A 13,205-nucleotide genomic window follows, 5' to 3' on the forward strand; every position below is an offset into this window, starting at 1 on the left:
ACCTAAGTCTAGATTTTAAGTAGTTTTTCTCTTATCTTTCAAGGTAGACTTAAATCCTTTTTAAAAAATTTTTTTAAAGATTTTATTTATTTGACAGAGAGAGACATAGTGAGAGAGGGAACACAAGCAGGGGGAGTGGGAGAGGAAGAAGCAGGATTCCTGCCCAGCAGGGAGCCCAATGCAGGGTTCGATCCCAGGACCCTGGGATCATGACCCGAGCCAAAGGCAGACGCTTAATGACTGAGCCCCCCAGGCACCCCAGACTTAAATCCTTTTTGAAACACTGCAAAATTTAACAAGTGCCAGTTACCAAAGCGCATGCCTAAATCAGTCACTATTCAACTACCACAATACCCTGGGGAAAAGAGTAATTATAGCGTATAATCTCATTTTATCTTTGCTTACTTAGCATATATATTCCTTTACTACTGTCTATTTTCCTCAATTAATATGAGATTTAAGTCAGGGATTATATGTGAAAACCTTGGTAAACAGTGATGCTTACAGAAATACAAGTGTTTATATATCAAGGGAAGATGAAGAGACTGTCAGATGATAGTATTTGAAGTCAAAGTTTGATCCTTCAAAAATGAGTAAAACTTCTTTAAAATTCTAATTTAGGGGGCGCCTGGGTGGCTCAGCGGGTTAAGCCGCTGCCTTCGGCTCAGGTCGTGATCCCAGGGTCCTGGGATCGAGTCCTGCATCGGGCTCTCTGCTTTGGCGGGGAGCCTGCTTCCTCCTCTCTCTCTGCCTGCCTCTCTGCCTACTTGTGCTGTCTGTCAAGTAAATAAATAAAATCTTAAAAAAAAATTTTTTTAAATAAACAAATTTCTAATTTAGGAATTAAATTCATGTTAATCACGAACGGTACTGGATATTTTAATATCTGGCAATTCTACTGAAACTATATCCAATAAACTTAAAGTCTTTTATTGAATTCAATCAGAATGATACAGGGGGTTTTTTGCAATCATAAATACAGAAATAAATGAAAAATGAATTCTAGGATATATCTGGACCAACTGTGAATTTACAAAGTAAATAACAAATACTCAGTTCTCATTTTATCAAATGACTTTGATGAACAAGTGAAAAAATACATCATTCCTGTTGCTGGTTTCCTGTGGGATTCCTTGAGTATATTTTAAGTAAATAAAGAATATATCAGACTACAAAGCAACAAAGAGATTTACAGCAGAAGCAATGACTGAAATGATGAATGTCCCCAGCGGCAGAAGGAGCATTTCGCCAGAGGATGCAGAGGGATGGGTTTTGGGACCTGGAACTGGAACCGGATCTGGATCTGGAGCTGTTGATGAGAACACACAGTCACTGGCACATGCACCTAAACCAGGTACCCTCATGTAGACGTTCAAGTTGAACTACAAACGTTCCTCCAACGCTAACCAGGAAGAATGTTGGAATAAGTACAGTTCATTACAGATTTCAGGCTGTATTTTCATGTATATCACCAGGATGTGCTGACATAGTTTTTACCTACGATTCCACAGCTTTTTTTTTTTTTTTAAGACTTTATTTATTTGACAAAGAGTAGGCAGTAGGCAGAGAGGCAGGTGGGGTGGGGGGAAGCAGGCTCCCTGCTGAGCAGAGAGCCCCATGCAGGGCTCGGTCCCAGGACCCTGAGATCATGATCTGAGCCAAAGGCAGAGGCTTAATCCACTGAGTCACCCAGACGCCCCTGAGCCACTCAGGCACCCTCCACAGCCTTTTCAGTATCTCTGTAGACAAGATACCTTTGTTGTTTTTCAAATTCTCTAGAATTTCTTAGCAATTTTTTGTTTTCACTTTCTGTATATACATGCAAGGTAGAGTTTGATTCTATTTCAAAACTGTATTTCATATGCATATGCTAATAGTTACCAATATGTGATTAAATACAGCTGCATTTTTAAACACTAAGCCCTGCCAACTGAAAAAAAACCTAACTTTTTCCCTCCATACACGAATCACTGGTCTGGAGGAAACGGTTTCCCTTTCACCTGAACTAGTGGAAAGAAACAGTAGAGCCCGTTCACGTGAGGATGATCTGTTTCACACTGAATTACGTAACTGAATGATGGCTGCGTTTTGGTTTAGACTGTACAAGGGAGGACTGGGAAGTATCCAAATGGAATCACACGCAGATTTCATACACAAGGCCTAGAGAAACAGCCAATAAATTTCATGTCCTTAACTCCTATTATCAATTTACTCAACCATACTTATAAACACACAGTGGTATGTATACAGATGCGGAAAGGGACGGGCAGGTAGACTCATACAGTAGTTTGTTACTGTAGACCAGTGGTTCTCAAGGGATCAGTACTGCCCCCTAACAGGCAGTTTGGAATTTGTCAGAGTGTATATATATATTTTTTTAAGAATTAAATCTGTTGGGGCGCCTGGGTAGCTCAGTTGGTTAAGCGTCTGCCTTCGGCTCAGGTCACGATCTCAGGGTCCTGGGATCGAGCCCTCATGGTCTCCCTGCTCAGCAGAATGTCTGCTTCTCCGTCTCCCTCTGCCTCTGCTGCTCCCCCGTGCTCATGCTTTCTCTCCTTCTCTCTCTCAAATAAATATTTTTTTAAAAGCTAAATTTGTCTTTAACGGGACCATCCCTACTAAAAGTAATCAGCATGTACACTCATGTCGCCGTGAGTGTAGGGAAATTGTGAATTAGAATCTTGATCCTGAGTATTTCCTTGTCTTAAACCTTTTCCAAAATTGTGTTACTTTTATAAATCATTTCCATTTGTAGGTAATCTTCAGGATCTCTAAAAAGAACATACTGCTTCAAGTTGTTTTTTTTTCTTTAATTTTATTTAAATTCAATGAACACATAATGTATTATTGCTTTTAGAGGTAGAAGTCAGTGATTCATTAGTCTTATATAATATCCAGTGCTCATTACATCACATGCCCTCCTTAAATCCAATTTGTATAAGTAAATACAACCATCTGTCCATTATTTCTTTTAGTATAATCTAGGCCCTTACATATCGAAATCTATGCAATTTTGTTATACATTATAATTAGGACATTATATTGATATTCTAATGTTATTCCAGGACACTACAAAGGCTTTATAAGTATTTGTTATAAAAAGGGAGACGGAGCTGAGAGGGTTGAGAAGTACTGCTCTAAACAAAACACACAGCTGAAAATGTTGCTTAAGAAATGAACCTACTCCCACCATATCACACTAATAAGCATTTGGATACGACACTGTATCCCATATGATGATGCTTTCAACTCTTGAAACTTTGTACCTGTTATTGAAAAATAAGTCTGTCCCTTTTTCTATACTGCAGATCAGACATTTATCAACTCAGGAAATGAAATATTTCTTACCAGGATTTCCGATATCTTCTTGACTTTTGTCTTCTAAAATAGGAACAGATTTTGGGTTAATTATATTGCACATCTATTTATCCAGAAGAGAAAAATCTGAGTAAATGATTAGGCAAACTTGGTTGTCTCTGAAAATGGGTCTGCAGGGCACAGTGTTACGTTGAGACTTATGTGTGGGGTTGAGGAAGGGTTTAATTTTTACTCACTTGTGCTCTCCGAATTTTTTTCACCATTAAGTATATGTGTTTTCATTAAAAGAAAGATTAAACTTCTATTTTCAAAAAAAGTGCTTTTTCTGGACACTGAACTGAGACTCCCAAGCACAACATTAACACCCATCACTGAGTGCTTTCTGTGCGCCGTACTTTGTGCACATGATTTATGTACATCGTCCCGTCTCTTACAGCCTCAGCAGGCAGGTATAGTTATCAGTATTATACACATGTTCATCCAAACCTGCATAAAATCACAGAGGCAGTCAGGAGCAGCAATGTCTAACTTCAAAGCCTCTGCTCTCCATCACTGCGATGTGCGACCTCAATTACAACGCTGCGCTAGCGCTGAAATACTCCGACACTGCCGTATTTGGACAGCTTTGAAGCCAAATGCCAATTCTCGGAGCCCAGGACAGAGGTGTATTTCCTGTAACTACATCTGGTTGGAAGACAAGTGTCATATGGCAGAAGGTGAACAAAATTTGAGGAGTCTGAGTCCCCGTTTTCTCTTTCCCGTCTTTAACAGGTTCCTCAAACCTACTATAATCCCGTATCTTCATCTCTGCAATGGCAATAACGATATTTAAGTGGATTAAACGAGATCCTGTGTAAATGTTTTCTGACACTTCTAAAAAGCCTGCACTGCACACATTTGTCTAGGAGAGAGCACAATACGGAACATTCCCAGCAAGACCTAGTGGCCTATTTGTTGGAGGACATGGTGAGCGCAGGGAGAACACAGAATGGTCTCATGCTGCAGGGTTCCCAAGGACGGCTCTTTGACGATGCTGTTCCAGTTGCTAGGGATTCCCTCCCAGTAGCCACCTTATCTTGGGAAGCCTCCTGTCCCATTCTGGAATAGACCCCGCAGCTGCAAGCCAGCTGTCTTTTTCTGTGCTTCGTCCAGACAGCCATAATGGCAGCCTGCTGCTCTCACTGGTTTCTCAGCCCTTTCCCCTTCTGGCTTGCAGACTGGACTATCAGGAGATGGACAGTCCAGGTGTTTCCCTTTGCCCCTTAAGGCTGAGCTAACTGAACAATGAAGGTAAAGGACCCAGAAAACCATGATTCCTCCACCCCCAATAAAGAATTTATTACCAGGTTTTTCATCCAGTTGTACCACTTTTATTCCTAAACGAGAAAGAATTTCAGATAATAACGACAACTACCATTTACTACTACTTTAAACTACCATTCATTTTGCCGAACTTTATCTCATTAGGACTTCAATCAGTCCTGCTAGACAACGTTTTCTTCACTTTACAGATTCGGAAGCAGAAGCAAAGAAAAGTGAAATAACTTATACGAAGTTTCCCAGAGGAACATGGCAGAGAAGAGACTTATTGAAACGGGGTCTGTCTACACAGCCTGTGATCATTCCCCACCCGGCTGGGCGGCTGCCGTCAGATAACCACCGTGCCTCGAAGGAGCCCATGGGAACCCTGTGCCAACTCAGGCCACTGCGCTGAAGAGTTGCAGACACACAAGATGGGCCATCAGTGTTGTCAGAGGTTCACTTCGAAGTTGTGAGCAAACAAACACGTGGCCCAAAGTGACAAATCCGGGTGAACACAGAGGAGCTGCTGGACCTTCGCTCTAGGCCCGTATCTGTGAGCCCGGCGGTTAGCTGTGCGTGTGCTCTTTCCGCACACGGCGATGTTAGGCAAAGCTCAGCACCGTGCTATTCATTACATAACAATAAGACGTATCAAAAATTATTTTCAAAATACCACGTGAACCCAGGAGAAAGGATTTAAGCATTGAATGGGGGCTTGCACCCTGAGATTTTGTGTTTTCCTAGTCCGTAGAGACATCCCCATGAGGTAAGCATGACAAGTATTAGCCTATCTGAAAGGTACCAATTCTGAGGCAGAGAAGCCTTATTGCTGTCCACAGCTCTCTTGTAATACGTCTACTTTTAAAAAACAGACTTCTCTTTGTCCCAGGAAAAAAATTAAGTTGAGGGGCCTTTTTCCTCCTCTAAAATCACAAGTTCTGAGTCCCTTCTGAGGAACTTGACAGAAATTACTGGTCAGTCTCTGGCCACCGAAGAAGCTCAAGGCCTTGTCCTCAGCCACAGCCTCCCGCTGTTTAAACACCATTTAGCATCTGCAAGGTTGCATCTGATAGGCGAGCTAACCCAGCCAGGGCAAAACGAAACTGGAAGATCCCTCGAAGACCCCCAAGTCTCAAGGGATGGGTACTAGGTGGTAAGTTAGGAGACGTGGGTCCTTCACTCACTGACCTTGTGCGAAGTTCCTGGGCTCCCCTGCACCCTCTAACGGTGACAACTGTAACTACCCCCCAGGCTGGCAGCTTCCTCTCTCCTATGCCAACTACTGCTTACCTGGTAGTGAAACAGTTTGCGGGATTTTCATTCCTAAGTGAGAAAGAAGTTCTCAGTGACTTACAGTTTGCGCCAGGGAGTACATTTTCCCAGCTCTTATCTGATGAGCTTAAGTGATACAAGTGCCCAAGCTCCCACTGCCCGGCCGTTTCTGACTCTTTATTTACAACTTCAGGCTACGAGAACCCCCGCTGTGTAAACCTACATCACCCTTAGAGGAGCGTCCTGCCGTGGCACCCCACGGAGCTCGGCCGTATGCAGAAGACTGGATTTTGTTAGCTGGTAAATTCTAGATGCCGAGTTCCTAGCCAAAGCTAAAAGTCGGCTTTCTGCTGAAGCTGAACTTTCTACTGAGTAACTTCAGCTGGAGAACCTAGAAGGTGCTGGCTTGCACACCTCGGGGTTCCAGCACCCGTGCCGTCAGCCGGCCCGAGCAGGCTAACTTTCCTGTTCCAGGAACACACGTACACTAGAGAAGAAAGACACTTTTCCCCTCTCCACTCTCTTCCCCAGCTAAATCTGAAGAATGGTTAGTCGGCAGCTGTAAGGCAAATGTTAATGAAAAAGAGTCTCATGATAACATGTTCTTTAATGCCTGGGGGAATTCTCATCTCACACTTGGGCCCAGAGAGTAAAAAGAAAGCCGTCTTACCAGGTATTTGGGTGGCTTCCTGGCTTGTCATACCTCAAGACAGAAATGAGTATTAGGGTTAATCAGTTAAGTTGCCCTGTGAATGCTCTCTTTTGTCTACACCTCCCCCCCCCTCCCCAACCCTAAAAAAAGGAAGAAGAAAACAGTAACAACAAAAACACCTTTCAATGGCTCTTTGACAAAGCCCACTGGTCCGCCTGGACTTTAAGAACTTCCAGGATCTGGCCCTCTCTCTCCAATCTTATCTTTGCAAGGCAGTCCTAGTACAGCAGCTTTTAAATGAAGCTGTACTGAGTTTCAGCCTCTACTTGGGTGAGCCTGCTGGTGGGGATTACGGCGGCCCGTACTGCATGGAGCACTGGGTGTGGCGCATTAACAATGAATTTTGGAACACTGAAAAATAAAATGAAATGAAAAAAAAAAAAGACTCTACTTGGTTTAGTTCTATTGTCATTATAATTATCAGCTCTCTGACAGGTCAGGCTTCCCAATCCTTCTGAGCTTCAATTCCTTATTTACGCAAAAGAAATACACTGTAGGTCTGGAATAAGTGATGATTAAAGGAAATAAGTCGTGCAAGTGCTTGGTATCCTCCATGGACCATACCAAGTAAGCATGAATCAATGCGGTACCTCTGCTCTGGCTTAACTCGTTCCTCAAACTCTCCATGTCCAGGAATGCCCTGGGTCCTAGGAGCCCTTGTGTCTCCTCCCAACCTTGCAGCTAGTCTTAGAGGGTAAGGTAGAGGTACCTACCAGGTAAGACTGGGGACTCCTGGCTTTTCATTCCTAAAGATGAGAACAGAAACTCTTCAGTGAAAAACACAATCAACTTGAAAATTAATTTAACCTTGTATTTATATGGCAATTTACAGTGGAAAACTAAAAGCTCTGAGAGACAGCAGGGACCAGGGTAAAAGGGGAGAAATTTAATCCACTGGAGCTTGACTGATTTACGGTGAGAACAACTATGTCTAGCGACCCAGGCTCTCTCCTAGATTATGCAAAACAGCTCTTTTATTTTATTTTTTTAAGATTCAATCCAAAGACTCCCACCTACATTTGTCATATTCTTAAAAATAAAACTTGATTACATAATACACTATAATTACAGATAATTTGGAAAAACACAGGAAATCATTAAAAATTACTCATAATCCCAGATCTCAGAGCTACTCATCCTCAATATTTTGGGTGTATCTCCTTTCAATTTCTTTGCTATGTATATATTCATACCATTTTAAGCATTTTTTATTGCCTTGCTGCGATGTAACCAATAGCACCATGTAAGTTCAAGGTGTACGGCGTAATGCTGCGACTTACAGTTGTTGTGAAATGATCACAATCAACACCCAGCATCTCATACAGATATTTAAAAAAAGAAAAAAATGGCTTTTCTCCTTGTGGTAGGAACTCTCAAAACCTTCTCTCTTAGAAACTTTCAAACGGGCCACACCACTGCGCTGCTCTACTCACCCTGCTATACGTTACATCTCCAGTACTTGGGTCTCCTATAACCGAAGTGTGTATCTTTTGACACTCAAAATTTACTTATTTTAGAGAGAGAGAGCGCACGAGTGAGCACAAGTGGGGGGAAGGCAAGAGGGGGGGCAAGAAAGAGAGACAGAGAGACAGATAAGCAGACTCCGGCTAAGCACAGAGCCTGACGCAGGGCTCCACCTCACCACCTTTAGATCATGACCTGAGCTGAAATCAAGAGTTAAACTGAGCCACCCAGGTGCCCCTCTTTTGAAATTTTTAAATAAACTGCTATTACAGTTCATATACTTTTTTACATATTTTACTTGCCACGATATTATAAGCACTTTCTCAAATTTTTCAAAAATACGATTTTTAGGGGCACCTGCGTGGCTCGGCATAGAGTCAGCTTCTCTGTCCTTTGCCCATCCCCCTGCTCACACGTGTGCATGTGCGCTCTCTCTCAAATGGATAAACAGATCTTTAAAAAATATACGATTTTTAAGTTGTTTAGTGTTTCATTATATGGATATTATTTAACAATATCCAACTGTTGGACACTAAGGTTATTTAGAAATTTTGGCCACCACACACTGTCACCATTTTGTACACAAATCTTTGTTTCCTTAGTACAAATCCTAATGTGCTATAACTAGGTTAAAAGGTATGGACATTTTTAAGGCTAATAATACATACCATCAAACTGTCCTTCAGAAAAGTTCCAATTTATAATCTTACCATTAATTTATGGGTGTCCCTGTCCCAGACCTGAGGACATTTGAGTAATATTATAAAAAAAAAAGAAGAAGAACAAAAACTTGGGAATGAGCTGTACTTCAAAATACATGAAATAATCAGATGGATATAGCTAAAAGCCTCTATTACTCAGATTGCTGGAAACAGAAAGAAATACACAAAATCACTGTAATTTCGAAAAACACAGTGACACTTTTCAATGCCCCCGCCAACACCCTAGGTTACAAGAGTCTGTGAAGTCACACCTTCCTCTGTCCTGCCACAGCTAACATAGAAGCCGAAAATACGCTCTTTAGTTTACGAGCTGCCAAAGCGAGCACAGGAAACAGGCTCTTTAGAACTAGTTCCTCGTGTCATGTCTCCAAATGCTCTCTGGTCATCTTGGAGATAAACGGGAGAGTTAAGCGAGAGAGAAGGCAGCTGCATCATCTTTATAAAGGTCGATCTGTAGCTCAGGAGGGCTCTGGCAGACCAGACTAGTAAGCTAAAGTGGGTTCTGTCTTCTTCCCACTCTTCCCGACTGTGTCATGCTTACCTGTTTCCATCCCTACGAGCTATACTGCAAATAAAAACTCCCGGAGTTTACAAAAATATCTTACCAGTGTCTTCAAGGTTCTGGTCTTTCTCACCTAAGTTATAAGAAGAAACTTATCCATTTTAATGACAAAACAGAATAACCGAGAATGACTATAGTTACAGCAACTATTTTCAGATATTAGAACCATAAAGAACCACTTGGTATGTCCAATAAACTAAAGCTGCTAAATTGAAGTGCAGCCAGAATCTACATGCACCAAACTGGGCTGGAACCTTCCTCTGGCCCCCTTTAAGAAAAACCATCACACAGAGAAAGTCTCCTGGGGATCTCAATGAGGTAGAAAAACGTCCGTCTTGAAGACTGAACTGAAGTCCCCGTGAAATGACCAGAAAAACGTGGTCTGCAGCGGGCCAGTAAGAAGTGAGGCAAGTCCTCAGGGGCTCACGCGAAGCTTCACAAAATGCTTCACCTCGGGACAGGAAGTATCTTCCAAATATCATATACTTAAGGAAAAGCTAGATGCTTTTCTCTCTTCAGTGAAGAAAAACAATATAGCTACCGGGGCCGAACACATAATAAGGAAGTTAAATGCAGAAAAGTGATTTGAGTCATATCAACGGAAGTGGAAACTCAGTGGGGAAGCATCCAATCACCCAGACATCTTGTTTAGCCAAATGGTAACAAATATCAGCATATCTGACAGATGAAAACGAGTAGCTTTTCTCCTTTCATCTGGATGCGTGGTGCCGCACAGGCTAACCTCAGTGACGAATACAGAGCTCTGGGTAAGAGGCCCGCAGGCCTGTCAAGAGCGACTAGCCCTTCGGGTCCTACCAACCTTACTCCCCAGAATGTTTCCGTATTATTCAGATCTCCAGAGACCCAACCTTCCATTTACCAAAAGCTAAGTTTCCCCCAGAATAAATTCTTTTCTCCCGTTCTCTTATTTCTCAAGTTATACTTTCATATCTGCAAAGTACTCTTTCCTAAGCTAAGAAGTGAATTTGCTAAACAGGAAAGAGCTAATAAATACTAAACATCCATGTAAGGATTATTAAAAAAAAAAAAATCAGAGCCCACTTACCCGGGTTGTAGAGATAGATGGGGAGGTGATGTTCTGAAACACAGACAGTTTTCATTACCTAGTACTATGCTCAGATGTTAATAAATGTCAAATTCAGGCTATTTTTATTAATAAAGAAGATTTAAGTTGGCTTCCAAAAATACAGTAATATGAGAAATTTAAAATTTCAATCTCAAAAACAAATGGGTACGGATTTATTTTAATTACATGAAGAATTCACAGAAAAACTAGCCAGGAACACAGCTAGAGGCAGACCTTTATTCCCAAATCTTTTAACAAGGATATCTTCAAAAGGATCCACCCAAAGCCTGCATTAACCTAAAGCACTTTCTGGAACCTTTGGTTCAAGTCTCTCGGGCTTATCTGATAATGCTCCTCCCTCCTAGAATTCCCGTTTATCCTCCCAAATCTTTCGCACGGTGCTCTACAGAGGATTGTGTTTGTTACCCCCTCCTAGCCCCCGTGCCCAGGAAGGTGAGACAGACCCATTACCCTTCCATCCTCTGTCTCGTCTCCCCCCTTCAGCTCTACGCACTCGATTCCTTCCCTTTTTAGTCTCCCAAATGTTATTTCCTAAGATATCAAAATACGGGAACATCAATCTAGCCCTGCGCACAGGAATCACATAGGGGCTTTCGAAAGTCCTTCAGCGCCTACAAGGACAGGCTCCGGTGAGAGTGGCGTGGTCCCTGCCCACCCAAGGCGAATGTAGTGTCGGCGAGAACGGCCCCAGGCACGGCATGGGGTGGAGAGCAGGCAACAGAGGCTCGTGGGCCCTCCCCCGACAAGGCGGAGGCGGTGGCAGCGGGAGCAGCCCAGGCGCACAGCTCACAGCTCGGCCCTGAGAAAACTACAGCTGCAGCAGGACAACAGGGTGCGCGGCTCGGACCCACCCCTGGGAGAAGTCACATTCCCCTTACAGAGGAAGTATTTTAACAGCGTATCTTACCTGTGTTCTCAACACAATTTTCCGTTTTTAGTCCTGAAACATGAAGATAAAGCTTTAGTAGTTAGACACACTCTGCCCTAGCAAAGATTTCAAATTGGTCTTACAGCTACTGGTAACCCAATGTGTCAGCTTGAACCTATCAGATTCGTAATTTGGCGGGATACGAGATGAGGAACAACTACATGTTTGTGCTCACATTACAGCCACCAAAGAGCAGTATGATCTTTGATAAAACATCTAATATTTCTGGAATTCGGCTTCCATACCTGCATCTTTGACTGGGAGTTTGCTTCAAATAACCTCCAAATGCCCATCCAAGGCTAACACTTTGATTCTATTCTATGATTAGTCTGCAAACATTAGGAAAAAATTTATCTGTTCAATCTTCTCTTCTGATACTAAATGTGCTCAACAGAAAATCTATCCTTTCACTATGAAAGTTCCTTTTTTTTTTAAGATTTATTTGACAGATAGAGATTACAAGTAGGCAGAGAGGCAGGCAGAGAGAGAGAGAGAGAGGAGGAAGCAGGCTCCCAGCAAAGCAGAGAGCTCGATGTGGGGCTCGATCCCAGGACCCTGGGATCATGACCTGAGCTGAAGGCAGAGGCTTTAACCCGCTGAGCCACCCAGGTGCCCCCAAAATTCCTTTTTTTAGAGAGAGAGAACAAGAGCAGGGGGAGAGGCAGAGAGAGAATCTTAAGCAGACTCCACATCCATCCAGCACTGAGCAGACGAGGGCTCAATCTCAAACCCTGAGATCCTGACCTGAGCCTGAATCAGGAGTCAGACGCTCACCCAACTGAGCCACCCGGGTGCCCCATGACAATTCCTATTCATTGGAGAAAAAAAATCGCATCAGATCTTCGAGATCCTTGGATATAGAGAGAAAGGTCCTTCACATTCACATAAAGAAACACGTTGGTCTATCCCAGAACACTGATCTGCGGTCTGTTCCAGAACACTGATCTATATGTTAAGGAAATCCAGTTTTTGGAAAGCAGGAATACGGCATAATACGGCATCTACTGCTATATCTTTATAAGGCCCCAGACCCTCTAGCTAAGTCTAGGGCCTTATACAAAAATCACCAGAGCTGCGGGACTCCTCTGAGGCATGACGAGCAGGGACAGCGCTGGCCTGCCCCGCAGCGGTGAAGGCAGGGACTTCCGTGGGAAGATGTTCAGATCTGGTGCCAGCATGGGCCACGAGGGCTTCCCAGGATGCTGAGAAGGCCTAGGGTTCTGTGGTCTCCTCTCCAGGTCTGGCTGACTCACTGATCTCATCTGGATAATCAGCTACAGGAGGATGAATCTCTCCATGTAAAATGGGGGAACCCCTAAGAGGTCTGTGTTCACTACGAGAGATGCGCTTTTCTGTAATCTGCTCTCAAATCCTGTTCTGTGTGTGGAGTTTGAACCAACAATCTCGGTGACTTGGTCCAGTTTCCATGGTCCAGGAAATAGTACAGATCCGTTAGAATTTGGATGGTGCCCTGAGGTTAACCTCAGGTGTCTAGCTAAGCTAGAAATTAAAAAAAAAAAAAAAAAGGCTTGAGACTAATACAAAATATTGCATTAGCGGAGATCAAAGAGTGCAAGTTTCACTCAGAGGGCTGGGCTGAGGGGAAGGTAAAGGTGAGGGAAAGTTTGATTAAGAAAGCTACTGGTATAATAGAGAGATTCACCCAGGGGATGAGACACAGAGCATTTTGAAGCCTTTACCTTTCATCTGTACCATAAATTAGAGTAGGTTTCTCAAAGTGTAGTCTTCTAATCACATACTTCAGAATCATGTGGGTGTTTACTGAAATTGCAAATTCCTGGGGCCTAGCCAGGACT

The 13,205-nt window shown here is 42.9% G+C and overlaps 1 protein-coding gene across 8 annotated transcripts in view; it reads right to left on the reverse strand.

Moving 5' to 3' along the window:
* Positions 1-932: 932 nt before the first annotated feature.
* The window catches only part of ART3 (ADP-ribosyltransferase 3 (inactive)), a 118,628-nt gene continuing 106,355 nt past the window's right edge, over positions 933-13,205 (reverse strand). For 3 of the 8 annotated variants that reach the window (XM_045998513.1, XM_045998511.1, XM_045998512.1), the window contains exons 4-12: positions 11,368-11,400; positions 10,419-10,451; positions 9,396-9,425; positions 7,318-7,350; positions 6,563-6,595; positions 5,911-5,943; positions 4,662-4,694; positions 3,349-3,381; positions 933-1,309 (exon numbers count right to left, since the gene is read on the reverse strand). In XM_045998513.1, coding sequence (XP_045854469.1) covers positions 1,170-1,309; positions 3,349-3,381; positions 4,662-4,694; positions 5,911-5,943; positions 6,563-6,595; positions 7,318-7,350; positions 9,396-9,425; positions 10,419-10,451; positions 11,368-11,400 — 401 coding nt within the window. In that variant the 3' untranslated portion in view covers positions 933-1,169. The remainder of the gene's footprint in view (positions 1,310-3,348; positions 3,382-4,661; positions 4,695-5,910; positions 5,944-6,562; positions 6,596-7,317; positions 7,351-9,395; positions 9,426-10,418; positions 10,452-11,367; positions 11,401-13,205) is intronic. The other 5 variants (XM_045998515.1, XM_045998516.1, XM_045998517.1 and 2 more) reach the window with 5 other exon arrangements.

Source organism: Meles meles, chromosome 2, assembly GCF_922984935.1.
Source record: "Meles meles chromosome 2, mMelMel3.1 paternal haplotype, whole genome shotgun sequence".
NCBI classification, from domain to species: Eukaryota; Metazoa; Chordata; class Mammalia; order Carnivora; family Mustelidae; genus Meles; species Meles meles.